Genomic DNA, 27,902 nt, shown 5'->3' with positions numbered 1-27,902 from the left:
CCGAAACGACGTTTTCCATTGATCTTTTCCGAGTGCCAAGTGTTGAGCGTCGTCTCTGTTGTATCGTTCTTCGTGCTCGTATCTTTCGTTCGAAGCAAAACGAGAAGACATCGGAAGCGACTAAAAAAGCGCGTCTATTATCTGTCGCCGACAGCTGTGCACTTGCCCTAAACCCGGACGCCGCCTAGGAGTGTTTCCTTATTGTCGGTCCCCACCACTTCGATGACGCCCGGACTCCCGTTACCCGCTACACCGAGTGTTGCCGCAGTTCCCGCTTGTTCTTGAGTGAGCGGTGGCCAGCGACGAGTGCCGACCGCACAAGAGTCTCTTGCGTTCCTACCGCGAAGAAACGGATTTCATTCGTTCGCTGTTTTTCTACCGTCACCGATGGCCCTCGCCAACCCGTCGGGCCGTAGCTACGCCTTCAAAGTGGTGCTGCTGGGCGAAGGTTGCGTGGGCAAGACGTCGCTCGTGCTACGTTATGTCGAAAACAAGTTCAACGACAGACACCTCTCCACGCTACAGGTAAACAAGCTCAGCGGTAGCCCGCGTGGTTGCGCCGTTCTTCCAGACTAAACGTAGATGCTTGTGCCCAGAGGTTTGTGCGCGTACGGGGGTGCGCACAGTTAACCCACTTTCTTTCGTGCTTACGTGCGATTTGGTTTCAATACCTTTCCTCTTTTTTTTTTTAACGCCTCTTGCGCCGCAGGGTTCCGTGTTGGCACGTATCCGAGGGACTCGGGTTTTGGTAGTTCGTGACACAGCGTATCTCGAACAGCGGTACCGGGTCGCCCCCGCATCCCACGTAACCGTTTTCACTCCCAAGGGCAATGCAATCAGTACGAAACTGCACGCGGGAAATCCGCCCATTTAGCTGTCAATCACAGCCCACCAGACAAAACGTACCGGTTAACGCCGAGAGACTACTGCGTGTGCTTTGCACGTTGAGCGAGACGTGTATGTTGTGCCGGCACTGTGTACGAAGAAAAAAAAAATGCGTCGTTAACAGTCGCGTTCCAAATAACCGCCCCGCCTCTACACGTTCAGAACTTTCGTTCGTTCCCTCGTTTTGAACCCGTGCTCTAGTCGGTACCGGAAATATATATTTTTTTCGCGTTTTTTGAAATGCCTCGCAACACTGGATAGTTTCGGTTAGCTGTTCCGACTGGCCGGCCCTGTTTTAAAGTTTTGTCGGCAGGAGTGGCCGCACCGCTTAAGTAGTGCGTGTGTTTCGCTGATTGACCGAGAGTTATCGTAACGCTTGCGCCATAGCGTTTTATCAATATACCGCAGGCCAGTGATCAAACCCTTCGCGTCGTGTCTCTGTGGGAGTTGCGCGCTTTGTTTCAGTTACCTCGCGAGCCGGTAGCGCGGTTGTTTCACTCGGTTTCGTCATCACCGACGCCGGCGTATCGCGATCATGCCGGCTGCTCGTCCTTCCGTTTGCTTCGCCCGTGGCAAGCTTCAGCAATCGACTTGCGTTCGCGTTTGATTCACGGTTCGGTTCATCAGACGACAATACTGTGCTGTAGAAGGGCGTATGATGTGTGCTACGCATGTGATGTTTGGCCATATCGATTTGTAAGTAGTTGTGCTACGCACACAGTCACGGACACAGCTCAAATGCCACGTCAAATGTAATGTCAACGAATCCTCACTCAGGCCAGAGCCATTTATACGCAACTTTGCTTGCATTTGAAATTGTCGAAAAAATTAGTAATGGCACAACACGCAGGACATAAGAGGAAGATGAAAGAAGTGCCATTTCCGTCTCCTTATCTTCAGTGTCTTGCGTGGTTACTTGTTTTTTGTTTAACATGTGCCAAACAGGCCTAAGTTCACACTTTATTGAAGTTGTCATATTGCTTGGAAGGACTACTGACATAGCATTTGTTACTTTTCGTCTCCCCCCCTCCCCCCTTCTCATCTTTTCCTTTTTTTTTTGCGCTTAGGGTCCACGCCTTTGTAACCATAGAAAAATTCCTCACAGGCATCAGAGCATCCTAAATAATTTACTGTAATAATAATTCTTTCCCTGAACAAGTTTTGGCTTCAGTAATCAGGTCGACACATCATGATCTCACGAAACGCTTGCACCATTTCTCCAATCACTGCAGCTACCAGATACAAGCATACCTAGAATAAACCTACGCAGCACTCTTTATTACGTTTATTTTTTTACAAGCAACATCATTAGACTTAGCCTTACTGCTAATGACGTCAGCTAATTCTGCTCTGTGTCAGAATGTCACAAAAATGTCAGTGACATGAAGTTCATGATTCCGAGACTGACTTTATGGCAAATTCAGCAGATTTCACTGGCGCAATTTGCCGAATTTGCCATTAGTGTTGAATAGATGTGTATTCCACCTTGATACTTACTGTGATCCCCTTGCATGCTAGAAGCATGTAGTGAAGTTTCTAAAACTTTGAATCTGTGTGTTGGCACCCTCTTAAATCACTAATAATCACTAGTAAAACCACTAGTAATCAGTACAGTCTGAAGCTGTCTGCTCCTTTCGTTTTTGGTTGTTGTTTACACAGAATACACCCCATGAGGTTCACTGACGAGTGCCCGTGGTGCACAGGAACACCCACGCTAAAACACATCACATGGGAGTGCCCCCGGAGGCCTCCGCACATAGACAGCCTCATATCACACCAGCATCCACTAATGAGGAATAGGCAGTGGGAGGCATGGCTTGCGGACGAGGGTCAGGAGAGCCAGTTGGAACGACAGAAAGCTGAGCTAGTTGGTAAGGATTTATTATGCAAAATAGAAGTGAGGCGTGCAGACAGGACACAAGAGTAGAGAAGTTGACAGGTTTATATCGGCGTTCGTGTTGTCCACTTCTCTAGTCTTGTGTCCTGTATGCACGCCTCACTTCTATTTTGCATTATGAGCCAGTTGGCTCTTCTGGACCAGGCCCACCGAGCCGCTCGTGCCAGTGGGGCCCTGGAATAGGGGCTCCAACCATTGTGCCTTATTTTATTTATATGCAATAAAGTTTTTACTCACTTACCACACAGTATACAAGTGACCTGTGTGGTATTTGGTCACCGTAAGTATGACTACAAAAAAGGGCACCAGGCGTTGTCCTATGGTACCTTCTGATCCTGTGGTTTTGTATGTGCGCTGCGAGAGTTCAGAGCTTACGTGAAGTTACATATTAAATTACTGCAGCTGAGTGATGATTTATTGACAGGCCGTTCTAACTGGCAGCATCGTAGACGCATAAATGTCCCAAGCATAGGCACATAAAAACCGACATATTCTCTTTGTGACAGCGTGATTGGGGACGGCGCATAGGTTTGGGAATGTGCATGAGAGAGCGACATGGTTCTGACGAGCAGCTTGTGTTTTATTGCAGAATACTGTGAAACGAATTCGCCAAGCACTACAGATCAGCATACAAACCAAAGCAGAAGTAAGATGTGGATAAAAACTTAGACGCTGTTCTTGACCATCAACCTTTAATCAAACTAGGCTAGTTCCATGCAAAACCTATTAAAACGAAAATGAAGAGAAACTAAATTAGTTTAGACTGATGAAGCATCCTTTCAAAGCTCTATTTTCAGAATTCTTCCCAAAGGAGGTTGATTGTTAGAAGATTAAATGAAAGTAATGGAGTTCCACATTTTGAATCTTGATCTGAAACCCAAGCACTGGTATATCAAGGAATGTCACACACATTAGACTCCTTTTAAGTGGAACTCGAAGAAATGGGAAAATGTGTTCCATTTCAGCCGTAGTTTCATTTAAAGAAACAACTCAAATAGCCAATAATTATTTGATTCAGAAAGCATCAGTGTTTCAATATTACTGCCGTGAAAAAATATATATACATTGCTGTGTTCCGTCTCTAGGATTGGTAGTTTCTTTTTCCTTTTATTGTGTTCATACGCTGTATCACTTATTGTCTGATCCAGGACAGTAATGCAGACCAGTACAGTAATATCTACATCTTCATCAATAAGAATCAGTCTTAACCATGACCTTCAGCGATAATATAGTTAACCGTCTCCTCAGAGCAGCCAACAAGGACATCATCTTGGGTATTGTTCTTGGCAGCGTCAACAAAGCAGTAGCGGCAGCTTTAGTACACGATCCTGCCACCTCCCTAGTGCTCTCTTCTTCCTAAGGAATCATTACTTGCCTAGTGAACTACCACATGATGGAGACAAAGTTGCAACTTTGGCATCTTTAATTTGCATTAACTTTACTGCAACTGTCTGGTGGATTGGATTTTCGTCATTATTTATATCACTATTTGACATGTTTTCTGAATTTTTTCTGTTTCGTACGCCAGTGAGATAACTGGTAGTTTTGGTTAAAGTTCCGTTTAGCCATTTCACAGGCCAATTTACCATCTTGAAGAACAGAATATTTTGCTTTTCTGTTCAGGCATGAACTGAATAACTACCTCCGTAAAATTCATAGTTTTAGACAACATATTGCCAAGATATATTGGTGGGAAGTACGATTCCCGCGGCCTGACATGAAAATTTTAATTTTCTGTAATTTCTCCTTCCATATTTTCCTTTCACTTCAGCATGAGTTGCACACTTATTTTTTTTCATCATTTAAAACCAACAGGAACACTCCTCAAAAGATACATATATTACTGAGGCATAATGTTCGGAAGTATGCTTCCCACGACCCAATATAAACTCATGCACAACAAGTGAACATATTTTTTTCACTCTTTCTTTATCTGTGCTTTTTACTTCAGCATGGATAGCACACATTTTTTGTTGCCATATAAAAACTACATAAACAGCTAAAAAAAAGTTATCCCTCCCCTGCCGGGAACAGAGGGGTGCAAGAGAAACTCGGTATCTGTGGCTCTTCGTTGTCGTAACGCCTTGGCTTCATGCTCCCTCACGGTAAAGTCGACACGTCGATGATGAGCCCTTTCTCGAGCGAGTTCCCGGCGGAGTTCACCAAACATCGCCTGTTCTTCAGCCAAACGCATTACGCGCGGCCCGCTTCAGCTGCTGTTCCTTCAACGTGGCCGCCCCTTCTGACTGCCAGGCCTGAACTGGCAGGAAAAGGCGGGCGCTAGGCGAACAAACATGCAAACACACCCTTCCCCTCCTCTGGTGAGAAGGGACGCCCGTAATTAACTTGCACCTTACACTGCGTCTAATTCTTCATGCATATAAAACCCCGCTTTAAAGGGCGTGTATGATGAACTGACAGTGGCTGAATCGGTTAGCGTGGTGGTCTCACAATCCGGAGGCCGGTGGTTTAAAGCCCCAGCCCGACAAGCAATTTTTATTTTTGCACTGCTTGAGTTTTTTTGTACAGCAACACTGACGCCGACACGAGTGAGGCAATACAAGCTTCGGTCGAAAATACATTTATTGGGATACGATTCTATGCCACAAATTCTAGGCTCAATATGAAGAACGCTTTGCACGCATGCAAGGATCTCACGCTTGTACTCAAGGCTTGATTGTCTTATTATTAAAAAAAAAAGCTCTTTCTCAGCAGGTAGGCACCTATTTTAGCCTGCCGAGTGGTGACAGCCACGCCCACTCTATCTCCAGCAAAATGCTCGCATTGCGTGGCAAAGTTTATATGTAAACAGTCCAACTAACTTCCACTAGATAGCAGCACCATTTCTTTTTCCCCAGCTTTTACCTCTTTTTACGAACGAGCAGCACACTGCAATGGTGGAAAATGCACTTCCCACAGTCTCTGTAACGGCAAGAAGTTGGTGGGAAGCATATAACCCATGGCCCGTCAAAGGCTTAACAATAAATCAGCAGCTGCAGTGGCAAAATGGGGTGGGTAATGTTCATAACGAAGGCTCAAACTGAGCAGCATTGGACAACAGTAATTAGAAATAACCACTGAGGAATAAATTGGGAGTGTACATTTCAGTTTAACGAGTTTTAGAGTTGGTTGTTCGTGCATTCAGAGTCGCTGCTCTGATCCTGTGTTTGGACAGTGCAGTGACATCAGTCACTCTTTCAGAATGCCTGCCACGAGAGTTCGGTGGATGTGTTGTCGCGCTGCTGGGAACAAAGTCGCAGGTTCGATCCATACTTTGACAGCTACATTCCAATGGGAGTGCAATGCAAAAACGCTTGTGCAACATGTATTGGGTGCTTGTTAAAGATCCCCAGGTTGTCGGTATCAACCTGGAGCCTTCCACTATGGCATCCCACATAATTCAGTAGGTGTTTTCGGCTTATTAAACCCCGCAACTTCATTACATAGGCCACAACCACACAGTTTTAGATGTTGAGGTGAAATTTTATCCTGCAGTTCTTTTCTCGAGACTGTGCCTGTCGTGTTGAAGGCGGTGGAACTACGTTTGGGGCATGCTTATCTACAACCTCAAGTTTCCCTTCTGGGGGATCAAGTGTCAAGTTTATTATCTGTGTGTACCTAAGTCCAAGCTAATCCCACACCATCCGAACTGTGTCAAAAATGAGGCTGTTTTCCAAGGATTCCCGTGTGAAAACACAAACATTTCTACTTCCATAAATGTTATGCTGCATGTTCGCTGCCAAATGCATCAGTATCATAATCGTTTAGTTTCCCTTAACCCCACATAGCAGTATGTTTGATTTTTGATACATGCCATCTGACACTTCAAAGTCTTATTTAGGTACAGGAAAGTCAACACAAAGCCCATATTACCTTTTTATTTCTCATGTATGTTGACCTGAAGCAAGTTTTCGGTTGTGGATAGTTCAGAAAAACAAGTACTAAATGCTTAATAAATATACAGTAAAACCTCAATATTTCAAAGGCTGCATGACCACAAAAATTTTTCAAATTATGCTGATCTTCTAATTAACCAAAATGCAGAGAGAAAGAAAAAGGAAACAAGCAAAAACTTGCCGCAAAAAAAAATCGCCTTTATTTTCCATGTCCAAGAAAGATTACTTGGAAGTAATCACTGATGCATGATAGCTTGGCACAGCATTTTCCCACCTCAAGTGCCATGTTCTCCAGCTGGCTCACAACATGTACCATATCACAATCACCACCGCTGCACTCAACAAAGCTGGGACAATGTTCATGGAATTGATAACTGCTGACAAAGTGAGCAAGTGGGTGGGTTGATGACACAGGTGCACAGGCAGAGATGGAGGAATTCCAAGAGTAATGCAACCTGTAGGGGCTGAGGGACGGACTCCAGGATGAAAACCAAACTTGGGAGGGATTTATTCTACATTATTTATAGAGAGGTGAGCGTCAAGTAGCCGTCGTACAGTCATTACGGGCCGGCAGCAACTCGGACGCTGCGGCCCGCGGCAAGAAGTTCGAGAGAGGTGAATCAGGGAATCAGGGAATGTCCTGGTCTCTCTGGAAGGCTTCTTATAAACCCTTCGAGCACTGTAAGTCACGTCATGTTTGACCAATGGGAGAGTCCGCTCAGATGACGCCACTTTCAGCAAATGGTAGGCGCCCGTGCGATGGTGTCATACCCGGCGAAGAGAGTCGGCGCCTGGTCCTCCTCTCTTGATCACTTGAGCCCGGTGCTCTTGCCTCGCAGAATTGCAATCCACTTCTTTCGAGGAGGAGAAGGAGGGGGGCGCTCATGCTCCATTGTACGAGTGCCCACCTGCTCCCGGTGGTATGGCTCCGCAGTGGTGGCAAATGCCCTCTTCAAAGCCGAAGGGGGACGATTGAGCTCCATTGTCCGAGGCCCCCTTCTAATCCCGGCGGCGCACGACCTGGGGGCCGCAAACTTGTTCGCACTGGTCGGGTGCTCCTCTGGAATGTGCTTTCCTGCTTCTGCATTCCTCAATTAGCTGTGCGGCGTTTCGAAGTGGTTTGGGGAACTCGAAGTAATCGCAGGAAACAGCTCCATATCTAACAAACCCTACTCGTGGAAAAGAGGAAACGGAAGAGCGCAATAGTTTATGCACTATTTATGGATGTTACAGATATCACCGGCAAATTTTCCCCTATAGCACCGCACTCAGAGAACCGGATACCCTTTTTTTTTAATAGAATCCAATTGAATTTGTTGCTGTTTGCACATACATGTTTGAACAGCAAAAAGCAGGATCGTTTGGCAAAGTCTAGTTATGGATCCAACGTAAAACATAAAATGGAGAAGCTGCAGTTCAAGACAGTGTAGTCTGCATTATTAAAGAGACTACCAAAAAAATACAGAAAATTCAATTAATGTAACATAAATGTTAAACACTATACAAGAATTTTTGAACAGAAGGTAACATATAAAGCAATTCCTACTGACATATTTAAGCAGCATTTACAGAATTTACACAATACATATTTATAACAATAGATACATATGTGAAAGTGAAGTGTTTATATATTAGCATTATACAGAACATGCGTAGCATACAAAACACATATCGCATAGCTGCAAAAGAATATACACAGTGGTATGACATCTTTAGAGTGAAATGTTTCAAATACTTAGGTATTGTTCAAATCCCAGGAGAATAGTTGAAGGAATGTCATTGCATACCTTGACATCAGTGTTATATTATTCTCTGCCCTCAGTAAACATTTTTCGAATGTGATACTAAAAATTTACATTGAGAGAGAGAAGGTGAGCTTCTTGCGAGTGTCAGAAATATGACACTTTGGAACACACTTTGGTTTAAAGAGATTTTAGTTATTGCCAATGCCAAAGAGTAATCACATAAACCAAACAATGGCACAATCTTATCAGCGAGTTATCAGCTTTCGCATATTCCTTTTACTATAATATAGTTTTTATTTTGAACGTGAAGTAGGTTTGAAAAATAAGGTCCACGTGGGTGATTCGTGTTGCTTTCACTTTGCTGCCACAGGCATCCTACCTTGACAAGCGGTTGAACATAGCCGGAGAGCGGGTACACCTGGCCATTTGGGTGAGTCCAGTGTGTTTACATTGAATGAAAATCGCCACCACAGACCTTGAGCGCCTATTGTCACAGGCTAACATGTGCAGAAGTTGCATTCACCTGGAGTGTGTGATGCTGGCTTGATTAGTTGAGTGCGTTAAGTAAGTGAGCAGATGGCAAGGGGCAGAACACAAGAAGGCAAATATGGGCTACTGCTGGACCACTTGAATGAGCGTATGCTTGTGCCATAGTGCTACAAGGGCCCTGATGTTGCACCTCATTTGACCCTGTTGTTGCACCTTGTCGTCAGAGTTGAAAATACCTCTCTTAGATCCAATGTTCATTTATAGGCATACACACTGATCGCAGCAAAACAAAACAAAAAAAGGCCATGATTAGGTATTTACAAATGATCTGACGAGCATACAGAGGATATCCTGTCAGTTTTGAGGCCCCCTTCTGAGCACACGAGCTCGTGGGTTCAATTCCTGAATGAGGCAGTCACATTCCAATGAAGGCGGAATGCAAAGACATTAAGTGTAGTTAGATATAGGCACAGTATTTAAGAACCCTGAAGGGTTGAAATTAATTTGCAGTCTTCCACTGTGGTTTGTCTCATAGTGTCGATGTTGTTTTCAACCCACCGTAGTAGTTTAATGACTATGACATTGTCACTGCTAAGCCCGAGGTCCGAACTGTGGCAGCATGTTGATGGGTGCAAAACGTGAAAAATGTTAATAAATTTCGGTATAAAAAGTAGCCACCTTTGCTAGCTTTTGGCGATGCTTCCGCTCGTGTTTCAAATGTAAAATTTTGCACAAGTGCTCCTCTATTTCAGCAGCATCCTAACCTAGGCTTCTCATGCAGTCTTACAATTTTGTTGCAGTTGGCCTTTAAGCTTATCTAGTTTTAATTTGCACTTACATGCAATAACAACATAATTTGATGTCTCAAAAACGAACCTTTACCTAAGGTGCACACTTATTAATAACTTTGCTCATAAGTCATCTGCGTAGATCACATAGCCATGAAATACCTATTTTAATCAGCAAAGATACACTACAGTATTGGAAAATTCAAGGAGAATTTAGAAAATAATCTTTTTGTTTCCAGTTTGAAGTAAACGTCACTCTGGGGACTGGCAACACAGTGCAGATGTTGCAGATGCGTAGAGTTGCACACTTGAAAACGCTAGAGGGAAATGCGATGCTGGCATCGAGATGCACCTCTGCTACATGCTTCATTCGCCACAGGAGTTCTGGTTATTGGAAACTGGGATTTTTACACGGTCCAAAATTTCGCTCCAGTTGACCTTTAACCTTCTCGCTTGGCTTTCTTCTTGCCTGCACCAGGACACGGCAGGGCAGGAGAAGTTCCACGCCCTGGGGCCCATCTACTACAGGGACAGCAATGGGGCGGTGCTCGTGTACGACATCACAGATGAGGGGTCGTTCCTCAAGGTAATAAGCATTGAAAGGAAGCTCTTTGATTGCAACACTTTTTTTGCAGCCACAAATTCTACAAAATCTGCAGCAGCAACCGGCACAACGAAGGTTTAAGATAGTATGTTAGGAGATAGCTGTGTAACGTGGAAGATTGTCGGTGCATTCCATTGGTCAAACACGCAAATGTGAGCTGTGCCATTTAGTTTCTATTTGCCTAGGTTGTAAAAAAAATAATTTTTTCGTGACATCTGTGGTCTCCGAACATTTGTTTGTAATCTTCTTCAGGTTGTTCTAATATTTGCAAATTTAAAAGGATGTAAGCATCCTGGTTGCCTGCTTCGTTTACGATATGCACGGCTGCTTGGTCTACGTGCTCCGCATTTGTTCAGACTTTTAACATTGTTGTTTTAGCTATATTGTAGTACCCTTTATAGTGATTTTACATATCCCATGCCACAAAGCCACCTCACGCAACCTCGGTAGTTGCTTCGGACACCTTTGTCGATGTTGCTTAAGTACGTCAACATTTGTAGCTGTTGTTAATAGCCACTTGTGTTCACGAAAAATTATAGCGAAAGCACACCTCTTTTAACCTAACATCTCTGCTACATCAAAGTGCGTATATGGCAAATCAGTTCTGCAGAATCCCACAAGGTGGAGAAAGTATCGTGAAAGGGAAAAATTGTCATTCACCTGAATGTAGCATGAGGCTATGATGGAAACGCATACAAGTTTCTCAAAAAGACGACTCAAAAAGACTCTTCACAGTTGAGAAAAAATTCATCCTGGTCTGAGTTTCCTTTGTAGCTTAATACTACATTTAGGTGGATGAGAATTTTTCCTTTTCAAGGTATGTGTAAAGGAACATGTACTAAATGAATTGAATTGGACTAGATTAAGCATGCAAAGGAAAAAAGTGGAAGCATGACATGCATTTCGGTGTCTTTACCCGTGAGCATTGCTCTTTGCTAGCAATAACGGGCCTTTCAATACATAATTGTGGATCAATGCAACATGAACAGGAAATTTTAAAGTGGAACATCCCTCACAAGTAATAACTAAGTACTGCAATATCCATCATTAGGCCACCCCTGCAGTGGCCTAGTGGCGGGGCATTCGCCTCGTATGGAGCAGGTGCTGGGTTCGAATCCTAGTGCCGCTGGAAACCTACCAGCTTTTCTAATGGGTGGAGATATCCCCTGACCTAGCGCTTAGCTACTTGTAGGGCTTCTAATCTCCAAAGGGGGCCTTGTAGTGATTTCTAAACATGGTCTCTGCATGCCCCTTGTCTAACTACAGACGGCCTTGTTGTAGAGCATCTGCCACGGCTGTGAGAGGCAGGCTAGAGCTGCTGCCGGGCACCTAGCAGTAAAATAGGTACGAGCACTTCCTGGCCAGGTACTTTGCCATTATAGAACATGAACTCTTTGAAATATGTGTTTGGCCCCAACCCAAGAGCGTCCCCACCTAATGGGTGCTTTGGGACGCAGCATGGGAAATACCCATTGTGGAAGTGGCCCATACCCCCTGGGGGGGGTCTTTAGGAGTTTTGCTATGCCCATATGATTTGGTGGGATTTGCATGTTGGAATCTCCTTCCCCAGGACAATTCATCCATAAAGGAAGCCCAGTGTCGGGCTGGGGGCACCTGTACCCATATGGATAACTGGTGGGTAATCGGGGGCAGTGTAGTTTTGTACCCACAACTGCGGCAATTCCTGAGCATATGTGCATATTCGGCCAGAAACTGAAAAACACGTTTGGCTCCTAAAGAAAGGTATCCAAATAAAAGGGAAATATTATGCTTCGACAAGAACAAAGCATACAGTTGTCAATTACTTTGCTGTTACAAACCTGTTAGAAAAGAAAAAATTATTGTGGGGAATATCTTTGCAAGGCAAGGAATTCGTCTGCAAGACACTCCAAACCTTTTTTAAAGCATTCTGTGGTCCCTTTAATGCATGTTGGACACATTCTTTTTACGTTCGCAAGTACATCTGTCCGTGTGCATTTTCCGGAAACTTTTTTTACTTCTTTCATATGCACTAAGGCGCATGTCACTTGATATTTTTTAGTCCATTTGAACGTGATATGCAGGTTTGTTTGGTATAGCTGTCTTGGGTATGTGTTTTGATCGGGGAGGTGTCCAACATTCTTGAAGACTAAGCTGAGCATTTTCAGAATTAAAATTGTGCATTTGTTCATTGATGACCTGCTTTCAGTGTTGTACATGTAGTTTTCATTCGTAGTGCACATGATTATGCAGTTCCTCTTGTTTGTACCTACTCTTATGAATCCTTATTCTGGCATGTGCTATATGTGTTCTGTGCATGTGTTGTTCACTGTTATTAATTATGGTAGCAGCCACCCTGCCAAGGTTCTCAGCGACATGACTGCTTTCTGCTTCTAACAGTGGAAAAAAAGACATTTGGTTAATTGGTTGATTGATAACGTTTTCTGGTCCAGTCCATTGATTGACTGATTGAAACAGAAAGTAGCTAGCCTAACAGCAGCTTCCTTAGCAAATTCTGCCAGTCACATTAAACACATGGGCACACTCCGTACTCAACGCATTGCTCAGTACGTAGCAAATTGTTCAGGTGAAAAACTGGGTGAAGGAGCTGCGGAAGATGCTGGGCACAGACGTGTGCCTCACCATTGCGGGCAACAAGGTCGATTTGGACAAGCAGCGCAACGTCTCGGCAGCGGAGGCTGAGGCATACGCCGCTTCAGTCGGGGCCACCCACTTCCACACCTCGGCCAAGCTGAACCGCGGCATCGACGACCTCTTCCTCGACCTCAGCAAGCGTACGTGGGGCTCTGTGACAAAATGCATCTCTCTCTCTTCTCAAATGGTTGTGTGCTGTCGCTCAAGCAACTCTTCTTTCAAAACACTTCTCTCGAGCAACTTGTCATTAAAAAAAACCAATGCCTGTAACTCCTCAAGCGCCCATTTATTGCAACATTTACTGGGCCACCCAGGGTTGGCATTTCTGTTGCAGATTTAAAATCTTCAAAGCTGTCTATACTCGTGGACAACTTTCTGTGGCAATGAAGGGAAAGCTACAGAGGTAAAGCGCGCACAAGTGAGAACGCTTCTGAAAAGAGTCCCACGTTTTCATTCACATTAGATTAAGCTGGGGGAAGATAAAACATAAACACCTTATTAGCTACAGTTACACAAGGTAAAACACACCACTGAATGTTAAAGTTTGCTTATATTGTGGCTTTGCCCTTCCCCGTCTGGGAAAACGCGACACCGTCGCACATGAAGCTGCGTCGATTCAGCGTCTGTTCCGAGCAACCAAAAGCACTGTCAAACGCTGGCGGACTACTTGGTGCCATAACACATGTGCAGCAGCTGCGTGCCCATAGCTTTTGCTTCATCGCCACAGAAAGTTGTCCGCGAGTACCTGGTATACTTCAAGAAAAAGCAAGTCCTATCACTTTTCAAAGGAAATCGTTGCTAGGCGACATGACGCATACACCAATAGTAGTAAAGTGCTAGTTGGCGTTGGCATAGGAGAAATATGTATGCATCTGTGGCATAATGGGCAGAGCGTTGCATTGGGCTTTTGAAATAAATATTTACTATAGTAACTATTTCTTCCGGCAACATTAAAGTGGCAACAATAAGTGGATTTGACTGTACTTCTTTCTTTTCAAATAAAATGTTTGAATGTTTGTCCCCTTCGATCTTTAGGTTAAATAAATCTGGACCGAATGTCCCAGCCGGCGCTCGTACATTTTTTTGGGCCCGAACTTACGTTATTTCAATATCAAAATTGACTTTCGCTGAATAATTCCAACTTGATTGGTCAGCTTCACCGCACTACAGCGTTGTGCGGTCAAGCACACCAAGAATGGAGAGGAGCCACTGTCGCGAAACATAGTACACGTTTCTTAATTATACAGGTGCACACACGCCATATCCGGTCACAGTACGAGCACTTAAATGCCTAATAAGCATACTGGCAGCCATTCACAGTAGTTCATGACGTGGTTGTGGCAATTTGAGCTCGCGTTTCGCCCACCATGCATGCATACGAGACCTTTAATGGGGCCTGCGATGTGTTCCTTAATTAAATGTGCACAGAGACACTGTACACCGAGAAACGGAGAAAACCCATCTGTGTTTTGCAAAAGCTAGCAAAGAGGAAGTAGGCAAGACGAAAAAACTCGCAAAGTGAAAGAGACGTTAAGAGCAGGGGTCTATGTAAAACTCTGAAGGCCTGCCAATAAACTTATTAGGCGTCTCAGTGCTTGTACTGTGACCAGAGACGGCACATGTATGTGTGTAAATTAAGGAACATGTAAAAGTGATTGTATCTTGCAAAAGAGCTCAAGCAAGGGTACTGCTGCAGTGAAAACTTCCTTTCATAAACTATTGTGCGTGCTGGGTTAATTTAGTGAACTGCTGGGCTAGCTGGTTATCTAACATAATAAACGAGTTTTGTGCCAGAAGCACACACACAAGAAAGGAGACAACTCCTTTCTTCTGTGTGTGGTTCTGATGCAAAACTGGTTTATTATGGGTTAGTTGGTCTCCCGGTTCTGGCAGAAGGACAGCATGAAATATAAAGACCTGGTCAAGAAGGACAGCACAAGTGTCAACTTCCAACTGATTTTATTTCACCAATCCTACACAAAAGCAAACTTTCAATGCATGCACGTGCACACAAAACAGCAACCTGTGCACGAGCTTCTGTTTTGATATCGTTGTTTATTTACACAGGCATATTATTTCTTGACCCTTTCAGTGTCAGGTTATTTCAGAGGTGACGTACCCCCAGTGTCAGGTTATTTTCTCAGATATTATAAAACAAACACAACGGTTTATTTTTGGCTATGCAGAAGGGAAATAATGACACAAATAATGGCAAATGGCACTCTTTGTACGGTCCTCGCATTGCTCTCTGACAAAAGGAATAAAATGCGCAGCGAACTGAAAAACACCATATTGCTCAGTACTTTATAACAGCGTCAAGATCAGAATTCGATGCAGTAAAAGTTGCTGCTTCTTAGGATGACAGGCTTTCATCTCCAGAGTCCCTCATATTCAGAGTTGAAAGATCCGTTGCTCCAATCAATAGTAGAAGGTTCTGCGCTAGCAGCCATTTCAGAGTGATCACGTGGCCACATTCTAGGAACTAGTGCTTTCGTTTATTTGTACTCTACCAGACAAATTAAGGAGGCCAACATATGAAAGAGATATGACAGAGGGCAGAGCCATCCTGGAGAAAGGGGCACCCTTGTCACTGGAAAACAACAATGCTGTAGTGGAGACAGCAGAAGATGAAAAAAAAACTTTAAAATCTTGTCTAAACGGATGGCAAAAACATGCAAGAGTGGTAGCTTTGCGCTGCGGCGTGGATGCTGTATAACCTCGTTCATACATTTTGGAAAAAACTGCAAGAAAAAAATACTAACTGGGAAAACGTACGATTCGAATAACTAAAAATATCAGACAGCCTGAAGTATTGTTGCCATCTACGTAATGCAAAGCGTTGCGTGGATCGTTGCGGCACGAGACGCCGACACGCGTCGAGCTGGTGGTGCTTTGGCAGCTTGAGATGCAATTTGTTGTTTTCCCATTACATGGTGATTTAAGAGGGCTATGGGAAACCAAAACGAAATAGAGCTGGTGGGCAACGCCGGATGCCGCCGAAGCAAAGTGTGATGCCCACAACGCCACCGCCTGCAGCAAGGAACGGCGGCACATTTGGATTATCGGCTACTAGAAGCGTGCAGTATGCTACCAATGGCACTACGCACCATGTGCTGCAAAACAGATAGGTGAAGATGCTTATTGCAGCAGATTGGGTGGCGATAGCTGTGAATGTGGCATGCGACGACCAGGGCGGGAATTTGCTGGTACCGGAATAAGTTACTGCGCGCTGTCGTTTTCACGTGAGATAGGCGGCTATATACTGTTCTCAATTGTGCACGCCTTTTCTTGTTCACGTAGGATCTAGTGGTTGCAAAACGTATATGATCACAGTCTGCAGCAGGGAACGGCATTGCGTTTTGGTTATCGCCTATTAAAAGCGTGCACTACGCTAGCGACGACACCATGCGCTGTGAAACAGATAGGCGAAGATACTTATTGCAATAGGATAGGCATTGATAGCTGTGAATGCCGCCTGCAACAATTCCGGAGATTTGCTGGTACTATTTAGAAACTGAGTGCGCGCCGCCATTTTCACATGAGACAGGCGGGCGAGTATTGCGGTGAAGCTGGCACGGCGGGCACCTATATGCTGTTCTCAATCGCATGCTCCTCACGCGTTTTCTTGTTTACATGGGACCTAGCGGCTGGAGCACGTATCATACAATCGCAGTTTGCCACTGTACTGAACATTGGTACCGAAAAATCGTTTTTTCTGGGAACGTATGAACCGGTAAAAAAATGAGCATAACTCTATTGGGTCATTTGTTTTGCGTTCTCGATTGCAAATGTTGTTGCCGAGAAATGTACGTAACGGGAACATATCAATGAAGTTCCTCTGTATATGAACGGAGAATCACTGACGTAGCAGTGTACAAGGTCAGGGAGCCACCTCTCCCATGTGCAGATACACGAGCTCCATGCAGCATGCATAACCATGCCCACAGAGGAGCCCGTTCTGCCACTGCTAACAACCAACCTAGAGAGAGGAGAAAAAGTATGCTTCTAGAAATATACGAAACATGGCAGAACCACCTCGGAGCTCACCAGCTTAGTGTTACTTAGGGGGCAGGACCTCTGTCAAGCTTACAAGCTTTTAGTCCTGCCTCCTTCTCTGTCCAAGAGAAAAATAAAGACTGAATTGCATTGAATTGAACATGCAGGTATGTCAGCGACACAGTGAGACATAAACATGGATACGTAACAGTACATAAGTGACACAGAGAAGGTTAATGTGAAACGCCTTCATTAATTTTCAGGCGACCCAAATCCTTCTCATCCATGTCTCATCTTGCGCTATTCTTAAGCTCGATTTCCTTTGTGGGCTTCGTATAACAGTTTGTTGCACCACTGCTTCCTTCTGCGCTCGCAGGCATGATGCAGGTGGCCAACACCAACGACGAGCAGCATCGCAACAGCCTCGGCCGTGGAGGTAACTCGCGGCGTACGGTGGTCATCGTCGACGACAGTCCCGTGCAGAAGACTAGTTGCTGCGGAGGCTGAAAGGACTCTGCAGTCATCCTCGTCCTTGCTACAAAAGTGCTATTGTTTTTGTTTCTGTCCGGGATATCCTCTTCTGCGCCGGACCGCTGCTCGGAAAGGCCACTGTGCCGCCACATTCTTCAGATTTTGTTTGTTCCTTTGCAAAGACTGATTTTCTGTGTCTCTTCTTCCCTCTCTTCGAAGCACGCCATGTGCTGCTCTGCAAACCGCTCGTGTTTCCACACATTTCCTTACCGTTAAATCCTAAGAGCTTAAACCTCTCAATGCGTGTGTGTGTGTGCGTGCAAGAGCATCGAGGACTCAAAAGAAAGAAAAGCAAGTTATATTATTATTTTGTTCTCTTTTTAGTGTCCTTGTGATGTAGATTTTGTAGCAGCAGTGTTTAAAAGAGTTTGCAATGTCGCATATACAACTTGTACGTGTGTTTGATGAGGGTGCAAAACTCGATTGTACTAGTGTGAAGGAGGAGTGTGGATGTTTGTGCCGAGTTAAAGTGGGAACGAACTGTCGCAAGCGCGTTACACTCGTGGCCTACAATGTCGCCGATCTCGGACCTGTCTTCAGTATAAGTGGACGTGGCGAGTTGGTTCCAGTGACGTGATGCCTCTTTGTACAGTGTTGTCATCTGTTAAAGGGAATGCGTGAATGTAGAGTGAGTGCAAATGTTTCTTTTTGACAAGCGTACGTTAGCCCCCTTTTGCACCAGGCGACTTGGAATTGGTGCCGTTGGCACCCTTCTTCATACCTGCGCATTGCAGCTAGAGCGGCAGGAAATTGGGAGCCACATGTTAAAGTGTTCCACTTAACAGTAGGCTGCACTGTACACCTGTTCCAGTTTCGAAAAGGACAGTTCACACAGTGGCAGCTGTCGAACGAGTTGTGTGACTTCGTAACCGGCCTGGCACGACATTACGTTGTGGTAACTCATTTCTCGAAAGCTGAGCGTCTGATGTGTCTCGGGCCCACATTTTGTGGCAGTTAATTATTTCGTACATTCATCCCACCCTCTGTCATTTGCTTACATGCAAATGACATGCAGGATCAGCCACTCGGCACAATTAAAGCTGGAGGAAAACGATTCACCAAATATGGACATCCAAATGTGGCTATGCTTATTTTGAAAGATAGTCAAAACTGTGGCATCTTTGCAAGTTTTCTTTTTTTGCCACATTACCAACGGCCATCAAAAATGCAGAAGAAAACAGGCAGACAGAATTCCACCATACTATGTGGTAACAAAGCCACTATGCTGAAATTATCTTATGATATCGTGTAATACTTCCAAATTATAGCAGACGACACTAATGCAGACTGTGTTTTTCTCATGTACCTGTGTATTGTGTACCTTGAACAGCAACTGCGTCAGCTAGTGTACATAATAAAAACAAAACACTACTTGTTCATTTGCATTACAAAAAGATGAACTAACTGAGGAGGTGTTTACACAAATCACAGCAAAGGGTTATCAGGGAGGAGCGTTTCTATTGAAACTGTTTCTTTAGTGGAAGGAGACTGCATGTTTTTTTCATTACCTTTTGTACAGAGTGCTTTGAGAATGAGATCAGTGTCCTCAGTAGTGATAGTTTCATGCCACCTGAGCGTTCACTTTTGTAACTTATGCGAACAACTATTAACAGTAGCAGCTACATGCAAAACACTTGTTGCTCAAATTAAAGTGAAAGTGTACTGACAAGTGAATAGACCGGCATGACCTGAGAGAAACGTGAACCGGATGTGCATGCCAACAGAGAGTGTGCATTGCTATGCTTGTGTAAATAAGTTTTGTATATTAGTGTAGCTTTATTAAACCCTAGGTCGTTGCAAGGTTTCCCTGATAGTCAGAAACACTATGGTTTTCAGTGGCTAGTTTACAAAAAAAAAATAAAAGGCCTAGTTAGTTTGTAAAATGCGAGAATTATGCAGTGTATTTGTATGTTAGAATGTTACACCAAATTATCTGTAGAAATTGTGACAAAGTGCAGTCTATATTTATGCTCTAGTGGACATTTAATTGACAACATGGACAATACAACTTATTACCACATTGTGGGTGACAATGTTGTAACATGCAACTTAAGGCGTCATGGCACAGCTAGCAGTACCAAGAGTGTTACTGGCAGCAGGAAACATGAAAAAAGTTATGCGAGAAAATTTTGTCTAATTGGTCAAATTTTAGTTTATCATCATCTTGCGAGTTAAAGAAATAATATATATAGTATATTGGACATATGGTTTCGCATTCACTCACATCATTGACAAAAGCCTATCCTGGAAAAGAGGCTTATTCTAAGCACACATTTTAAAAGTGATACATTTCAATATAGACTGTGGAAATTTTTGCATGTCACTATGCGCATTTCAGCAAAGGTTACCAGTTCCTTTGGCAGCACATTAATATAGACAGACGTCGTAACCAGGTTGATAATCAGTGGCCAACTCATTATGTGACATTTGCATTTTTTTAAATATTCGTTGATCATAAAGGACACACCATGCAAACATGGCTGAAAGCATGTCAATTTGCTAAAATTTCCTGCTACATTCACTAGTTCCAAGATTGCCTGTGAAATATGCCACATAGCAGGTACGTTGATGTTCCACAAAGAACCATAAAGTGGATCAATAATGTAATTGCTGCACGATTAATCCCTTGATTGACACTTGTCTCGGCACTCATACTTTATGCATATACTTTGAACAGAGTCGCTGTAGTTGCAAGATGCATCTGCACTTGAACTTTGCGCCAAAGTTCATTGCTGTTCCTATTAAAGCTTTCATGTGTAACAGTAATCGCAGCTGAATTCTGGGCAGTATTCTTTGATCACTGCTACCCTGAGGATTCGTAGCATGTGAACATGGTTTTAACAGTTGCCATCTCCAGTTATGCTGTTACATGATGCAGGAAAGATTAAGGAGAGGTATACAAAAATTAGTAGAATGAAAAGTGTGTATAGCATACCTGATTAACTCAGTAGGCTAGGTGACTATTTGTCACTGCTCCGTTTCAAATGGAGATGCCAATAAATCAAAATTGTCACATCCTCTAATGTTAATTACAAAATACTATTGTATGTATATTGCATAACGAGTGTGCCATTGATTAATAGCAAACTTCGTGCCCATTGGAACAAATACCCTAGTCAGTTTCCAGCATGACATGTTGACATTTGATGGTAACAAAAATCAAAATTTCTACTTTTGGTGCGTTCTGGCAGTTTAGAATTCATAAATAATTGTGCCATCACGGTTGTCACTTAAACGCACATTTATTTCTGGCTATTTATTACATTCTGTGCAGGCATTATGCACAAATACCCGTGCTTACTAGTCCGACCGTTGCTGGATTCTTTTCCACGATGGAAGGTGTGCATGTGGCACCACATTACTGCTTTGCTCGATGAATGGCCCAATTTGACCAGCTAGGTGCTCCCTTCATCGAAGTGGGGGAGCTATTATGACAAGACTGTGGCTTCAAAGCCGTCGAGGTGACAGGCGTTTTATATATTTGCGAGCCTGACAAATCCGTCTGAGCCTTGCGAGACGATGTGGCATTGACGATTCTGCCAGTGTCGTTGATTCGCGACTGAATGGAAGAGAGTGCCACCCATGTTCCAAAACTTTGTATAGAATTGTGAGAAGCACAGGAACAAGGTTTGCGCACATCCCCTCTGCCCCCACCCCCCGCTTTCTTTTTTTTTTTTTTTTCAGCTGTGCCCTTACTGTTAATGGAATCGAGAGAGCCCGGGAAATGTCCTGGATAGCCCTGTCCACTATTCTTGGCAGTTCAGTCACATTTATTGAGAGTCCAATGCTGAAACTGTAATCGTGATAGACTGAACAGCTGCTGTATCAGCCTTCAGACAAGCACGATGTGGTTCAGTGGCACCAGATTTATTCAGTGCAGTGAGTTGCAGCTCAGAGTACTGAACCAGTTATTCAGTCTGCCGTATGAATCCAGCCTTTTGAAGAGGTGTTGGAAAGCTCGAAAACTCAAATGCACGTATGACTGGCTTTTCTGTGAACATGAAGCCAAGGCTCCTTTGCTACTTTGTCCGACTTCCGGGCACATTCGGGGGGTGAAAAAAATGAAACATCGGCATGATGTAGCGATTCCTCCCACCCGATTCTATGCCAATCTTGTGCCTCACCATTCACGGCCAGCTGAACTTATTGATAATGGGACAGAATGCTGCCTCGACAACTTGAGAAGTGCGAAAAGGAATAGCATTGGCGTAGAATCATTACTTTATCCCGGCCAAGGTTGCATTGCGTTATTTTTAGTCTTCTGTTTAATGCACAGTTCATTTCTGGAGGTGGTGCTGGACAACTTCAAAGCCAGTGTTCACAGACAGCCTGAACTATGGCATCATGATAATGAGAGGTATGCGAATAAAAAGTGCAGCAGTTGTACTTCCTCGGGATGACCGAAAGGTTCTCGGCATTACAGAGGCTCGGAAACATACACTTAATGGAGTGCTGGTGCATACTCTCAAAATTGTAGAAACTGTACCATGCTGTACCATGCCAGGTTTGGCAAGGCCAAGCCTGGCATCGGCAATTACAGGAATGGAGCAATGCAGTGTACTGCGACGTCATCATGCACCCATCACTTGGTTGCCACAACTGGTCACATAATCGAGTGCGACAGCAAATTGTTCAGGGCACTCCAATGCCTGCCGGTATTTTCCCAGAGTTTAGAGGGACTGGTAGCACGTAAAAAATGACAGGTCGGAAACGTCACATTGGTGCTGCTTTAGGAATGCATAAACGCCATTGGCTAAGGAGAACGTAACATGCTGAAGACTTTCGCTCAAGGTTTTCAAACGGAACGTGTACCATGCGAAACTTGCGACAGAGGCAGCAGCCCTAACAGCACGCAAAGTTTCTTTTATCTTGCAACCATAGAGAGACCAGTTTACAAAGAACTGTGGCAAGAAACTAGCAATGTCATCAACATTGTGTGTCGACATGCAAACCACTCTGCAACATTCATGCGTGGCTGGCGTGTGTGTGTGTAATGCATGCCTGGCAAGCTTAGGCGAGCTGCTCGACGAGGTTGAGGTTGAATGAACGTTCCGAAGTGTGTATGGCACGAGCTGATCAGCTGTTCAAAGCGCTTTTCGTAAAACCGTATAAATGATGTATAATAAAGATACGTACAGAATTCAATATGACCTGTTGCATCTACGGCCCTATGCTCAGCATTAGAGCATAATGGCCGCCCAGCCACTGCAAGCAGACTGCAGAAGCACAGGGAAGCGCACACAAATGGAATAAAAGCTCTGTTTATTTGCAGCAAGTGCATCCAACATACCCGCCGTGGTTGCTCAGTGGGTATGGTGTTGGGCTGCTGAGCACGAGGTCGCGGGATCGAATCTTGGCCACGGCAGCCGCATATCGATGGGGGCGAAATGCGAAAACACCCATGTGCTTAGATTTAGGTGCACGTTAAAGAACCCCAGGTGGTCAAAATTTCCGGAGTCCTCCACCACGGCGTGCCTCATAATCAGAAAGTGGTTTTGGCACGTAAAACCCCAAATATTATTATTATGCATCCAACATGCAAACAAACGGCTGACAGGCCGTCTAGATGAATGCCTTCCCATTTGCATTTCGCCTTGTCAAGAGCAACATGCTCATGCACACAATAAGAAGCTGCTTTCAAATAGCATTTCTATTTTTGAGCTGCAAGCGGAGCAAGTAAAATATGCACCCAGCCGTGAAACATTTCACAAGACAGTCATGCCGATTGTTTGGTAACAAGTGAACTGCGCTGTGAGCATTATATCTAAATGTTCTACACAGACCCTTATGCAGCAACATCCATGCACACTGATAGGTAGCACATCAGCGCAAACTAAGCAGCAGTAACCGGTGGCCCCTCGCACTCCCCCATTACCTGTGGTTTAAAACGACATGCTCAACGGACCAATCACGGAGCCCTACTCGTTGAACTTCCCCGTAAACAGTCAAGTGTGATATCCTGGTACAGTTTACAGTTTACTTTCTTTTATTCTACCCCAACGGGGCCTGTGGAAGTGTCCGAATTACCTGTTGGGTTGATTTAAACAAGATGCAGAAAAAAAATGAGAAAACACACCACTGATTCACTTCGCAGCGTTTGGCCAAATACTAACAAGCCCCCAAATCAGGCATGCAGTGGCTTTTTGTCGCTGAAAAAAACGATGTAGAAAGTAGAAAGGTAGTATAAATGACATTAACAGCGTCTGTTTAGACGCTGTTAATTCCCACAACTTAAGCAAAATATTCACATAAATTCTGTCACTAAGAAGATGGCTTTTGGCGTCCCCGCACTCATTTGAACAAGACATTGTTTTCAGCAGCCTATAGCAGAATAAAGGGCTAGAGGCTAACACGCGTTGCACATTAGTGGCCGGTTTCCTAAAGCAAGCTTCGCCACACTTTCATTTTTTTAAGAGCTTTGCCGCAATGCATTTGTTTTACGTGGTAAAACACAAACGCCACGTAGGCAGTTTTGGTTTTGAGGGCAGGCAATTTTCGACGCAAGTTAGCAAAAAAATTCCGACAACTACGACACTTCCTAATGCGAAATTCGAGCGCAGGTATCTACGTGTTCTCATTTTGTGATATATTGAGGCATTGCACCGATCACTGCACAAGCCGTTATGCACGGCGCTATATATAGACCAACCACAGTTGCCACTTCCCAGCAACTGCAGCAAACACTATGCACAAAGTCGAGCTTTCTGGTTCTTCTATTCGTTCCCCCCCGTGCAAACGATGCTGCAGACATGAGCGCCATCTGGTGGTGCTTCAAGGTGACCTCCTCTGCTTTACTTTTCATGCCTCCAGTTTCTTTCTCGCACTCTCTTTGCTCTCGCCGTCTATCATCTACCGCTGCGTTCCGTGTTTGCTCTTTAATCCTCCTTCACTGTGCTCGTTCGCTCAGTTACGCCAAGGTAGGACACTGAGGCACGCTGACGCTCAACACAAGAACGGGCACCTAAGAGCTGTGCTCTAAAAAAGGTGCACATTAGAATCTGGTAAATACCGTAATAGACATTGTGAGGTACAGTTCTTGTTTGAAAATCTACCTAAGGCAGGCTGAAAATTAACGTTTTCAACAGGAGACGGCATATGTTCAATGCATTCACTTCCCCCTAAGCTCCACTGAGGCAGATGCTGCCACTGAAGCAGTCACCACAGGAGTGGTCAAGTTTGAATTATGTAGTGAAAGCCAATTTCAGGATCAAAATAATGAAAATTCAAACCTATAGAAACGTATAGGTGCTAGTCGGGAAATTTGACCGGCCTCGCGGTGTAATTTGCCAAGTTCATCATGAACTCCTTTCAAAGCTTTAGTGCAATAATTGGATGAAATTACTTCGGCAACAGTATCGCGCAATGGTACGCCGCAAGTGAATTCATTGGACTGATAACTATGGCACACGCCTCCGCACAGCTCGACGCGGTTGTGCGCCAAAGGCGAGAAATTTAAACGAGAGGAGAACCTGCCCCGACAAGATGGCGGAGTAACGCCAATGGAGGCTTCCCAGACAGTTACGTCATGGCTTCTCCTCAGTTTTTTCCTTCCTCCATGACAACTGTCGTGGCTACAGACCCGAGATCTCGGAGGACACAATCACGCATCCGCATAAGATGATTTTGGTGCAGACAATGCACTAAAAGAATACAAGATACTATTTTTGAAAAGAATATCTTTTATATACCAAAAAATATGTATATAATGGAGCATAACATCACATCAGCAAATAGCTAAGGTTACTTTAAAACAGTGCAACAGAGAAGGTAATTTTTTTCAGCAACATCATTTTGCACCAGCAAAGATAAAGTGTGCAGTGATGACTAGTTAACTTTATTGGAAATGACTAATTGAGATTACAATCAATTATGTTGGGGCAAAATTTCCAATTGTAGAATAAAATCAGTGCTTGGTCAATACATGTCCGCTGCCTAGTAAGAATTGTGGCACTACAATGTAAAACAGATTTATGTTCCACATAGATTTTTCTAGATTGCACAAAAAGATCCTTTTTGGGAAAATTACATGGAACATTATTGCATACAACAAAAAGTTTGCAGAAGGACATCTTGTAACTGTTGCTAGGTGCCATGGAGCATTGAATAAGTGCCTTGAGCTACGATTCGCCTTCGATTCTTCAACTGCAACAAGTTCCTTGAGTTATTTCTGTTAAAGCAAATCACTGATTATCGCACAACATTCTGATGGCCTCTCACACAAAATGCACCTCTGCAAAAATCTCTACTGTGTTGAAGAATGAAGTTTTTAGTGAAACAGTTCTAGTGCAGGTAATCTGTCCCTGATTAGCAGCCATAATATAAAATCTGAATTTTGCAGCGAAGCTGTTAGCCTCTAGTTGGCTGGCATTTTTCATGTCTACGTCTGTCAGCAAAAATGTGGGCCAATCCCAGCAGCAATGCAGGGCCAGGAGCAGTGGCTCGGAGCCCCCACTAGGCAGAGGCTTAATGCAGAGCGACGCCCGCATAAGTCTCCCGGTAAAGATTTCTATTGCACGAGCTGCTCAGCCGACAGCAGCTTGCAAAGTGGGGAGTGACGTCCCTAGCTTTTTGTACATAAAAGAACCAGCCTAGCAACTGATTTCAATGTTGTTGCAGCACCACTACAGGTGGCAGTGTGCTGTCAAATTTGCCGTTACTACCATTACTCTCAAGCAATAAAGCATTGCATAGCCCCCTCAGCAGTTGTGGCGGTTCTCAACAGCTTCGCTGGATGCCCACTTTCGCAGGGCCGTGACGGCAAGTCAATTTTTTTTAGTTTATCGATTCTCAGTAACATTTGTGGCAATAAATACAAATAACTCAATTCGTGCATGAAGTGACAAGCCATTCTGGCCAGTTGCCAAACCCCTTTAATGCAGATGCATCAAAAGCGCGCAATCTGCGATTGTTAACACATTTCACTTCAGGCCAAAACTTTTACCTTTAAAGAGTGCCTGAAACAGTTTGAACAAATTTTGCTGAGGCACAGGGTACAGCTACAGTAAAACATTCGCACTAGAATTTTCCAGCACACTATCTCCACCAGCCGCCTGGCAGTCGATCCCAAGTGAGTGTTATCGAAACAGTGTGCATTGCGAGCATAGTCAAAGCACCAAGCATTTCTGGTATTCCGGTAACTACAGGCGAGCTGGACATTTCGGCAGGTGGGTGGAGGCGTAAGTTAAAGCACCTCTGTGTTCCTATTGCTTTGATGAAACATCTTTAGCGTAGACCTACGTGAACAGTCTGATAGGTTTTCACGGTCCAGCCAACTGGTGGTGCAGAGCTTAACCAGCCAAACAAAAAGCTAATATTGCTCTAAGTGTAACATGTTTGAACATTTAGAAAAAGAATGTGTTCACGATTACGCTCTTGCCAAAAATTTATACCAGCAACATAGTCGAATAATACACTTGGTTACTGCTTTATTAGTTCTGTGTCACCAGGTAGCTGCACCGTGCAGGACCATTCATGTTCGTGCCTCCACTTATCCCGTAAAACACCCAGGCCCAGTCCGCTTAGGCCTACGTGCACCTGAATACGGGACACACGATACAGTACTGTAATGTGGTAGTACTAATCCTTCGGCGTGAAGTGATGGTCGCAAACAGGTGGATGCATGGCGCCGATCGGATACCAACAACCAGCGCTGCAGCCACTCTGCTAACGTTTGCCTCGCAAAGGGGCATGATGTCACAGCTTGACATGTCGCCGATCGCTGCATTTGTAGCCCACAACGCAAGGGCAAACCATAGTGCTTGCAGAAAGGCAGATCGGCACCAACACAGACCACGCAGCTCGCGTCAACACTGAGCACGTCGAACACAAGCAGATGACATATGCTATGTGCTGGAAGTGCACGAGTGTAGTTTTAATTCTCCCTGTGCACTCTCTATTACTTTCTTTTTATAGAAAAAATGACATTCCAACTATTACGAACATTTGTTCACCATAAAGTACGAAAAATTATTGATGACGTGTCCTGGGCAGCTAATCGGATAGCTTGCTCTACTGGTGTCATATGGTCACCTCGCAACGCTTGGTCAGAGCCAGCCGTAACCTCAGGGGAGTGGTGTGCTGCGCTCGGCAGCGATGTACATCTTTAAAACTTCATAATAAATAACACGTTTTACACGGAGCACTTAAGAAGCATCAATTAATGATCAGAAGGACCTACCCTAACGACTCGGTATGTTTGTACAAAAATGGGCAAAATGGTTTCAAGGTGCCTTTAAACAATAGTTCTCACGTAGGGTCTGAGCAATACAATACAAATTATTTCACACCCTAATATTCTGAGACGTTCTAGTCAGCTGTGAACCACATACAATGCAGATGCATCAAGGCCGTGAACAGGCACCAAGAACAATTTCGCCCCAGTGGGCTTATAAGCTTTCTCATCTGAGGAATGCACGCATACACATACATACAAGAAAA

The 27,902-nt window shown here is 44.2% G+C and overlaps 1 protein-coding gene across 1 annotated transcript; it reads left to right on the top strand.

Annotated features, from left to right (window-relative positions):
- The first annotated feature begins 8 nt into the window (after nt 1–8).
- Rab21 (RAS oncogene family member Rab21) lies at nt 9–20,231 on the top strand. The gene is made up of 5 exons (XM_065439036.1): nt 9–525; nt 8,794–8,853; nt 10,179–10,286; nt 12,871–13,078; nt 17,311–20,231. Exons 1-5 carry the CDS (start codon nt 388–390, stop codon nt 17,439–17,441), a joined length of 645 nt encoding a protein of 214 aa, XP_065295108.1. The 5' UTR covers nt 9–387; the 3' UTR covers nt 17,442–20,231.
- Nucleotides 20,232–27,902: the final 7,671 nt, after the last annotated feature.

Source organism: Dermacentor albipictus, chromosome 10 (assembly GCF_038994185.2).
Source record: "Dermacentor albipictus isolate Rhodes 1998 colony chromosome 10, USDA_Dalb.pri_finalv2, whole genome shotgun sequence".
Taxonomy (NCBI): Eukaryota; Metazoa; Arthropoda; class Arachnida; order Ixodida; family Ixodidae; genus Dermacentor; species Dermacentor albipictus.
The sequence above is the reverse complement of the archived record's forward strand: the minus strand, read 5'-3'. Positions and strand labels throughout refer to the sequence as shown.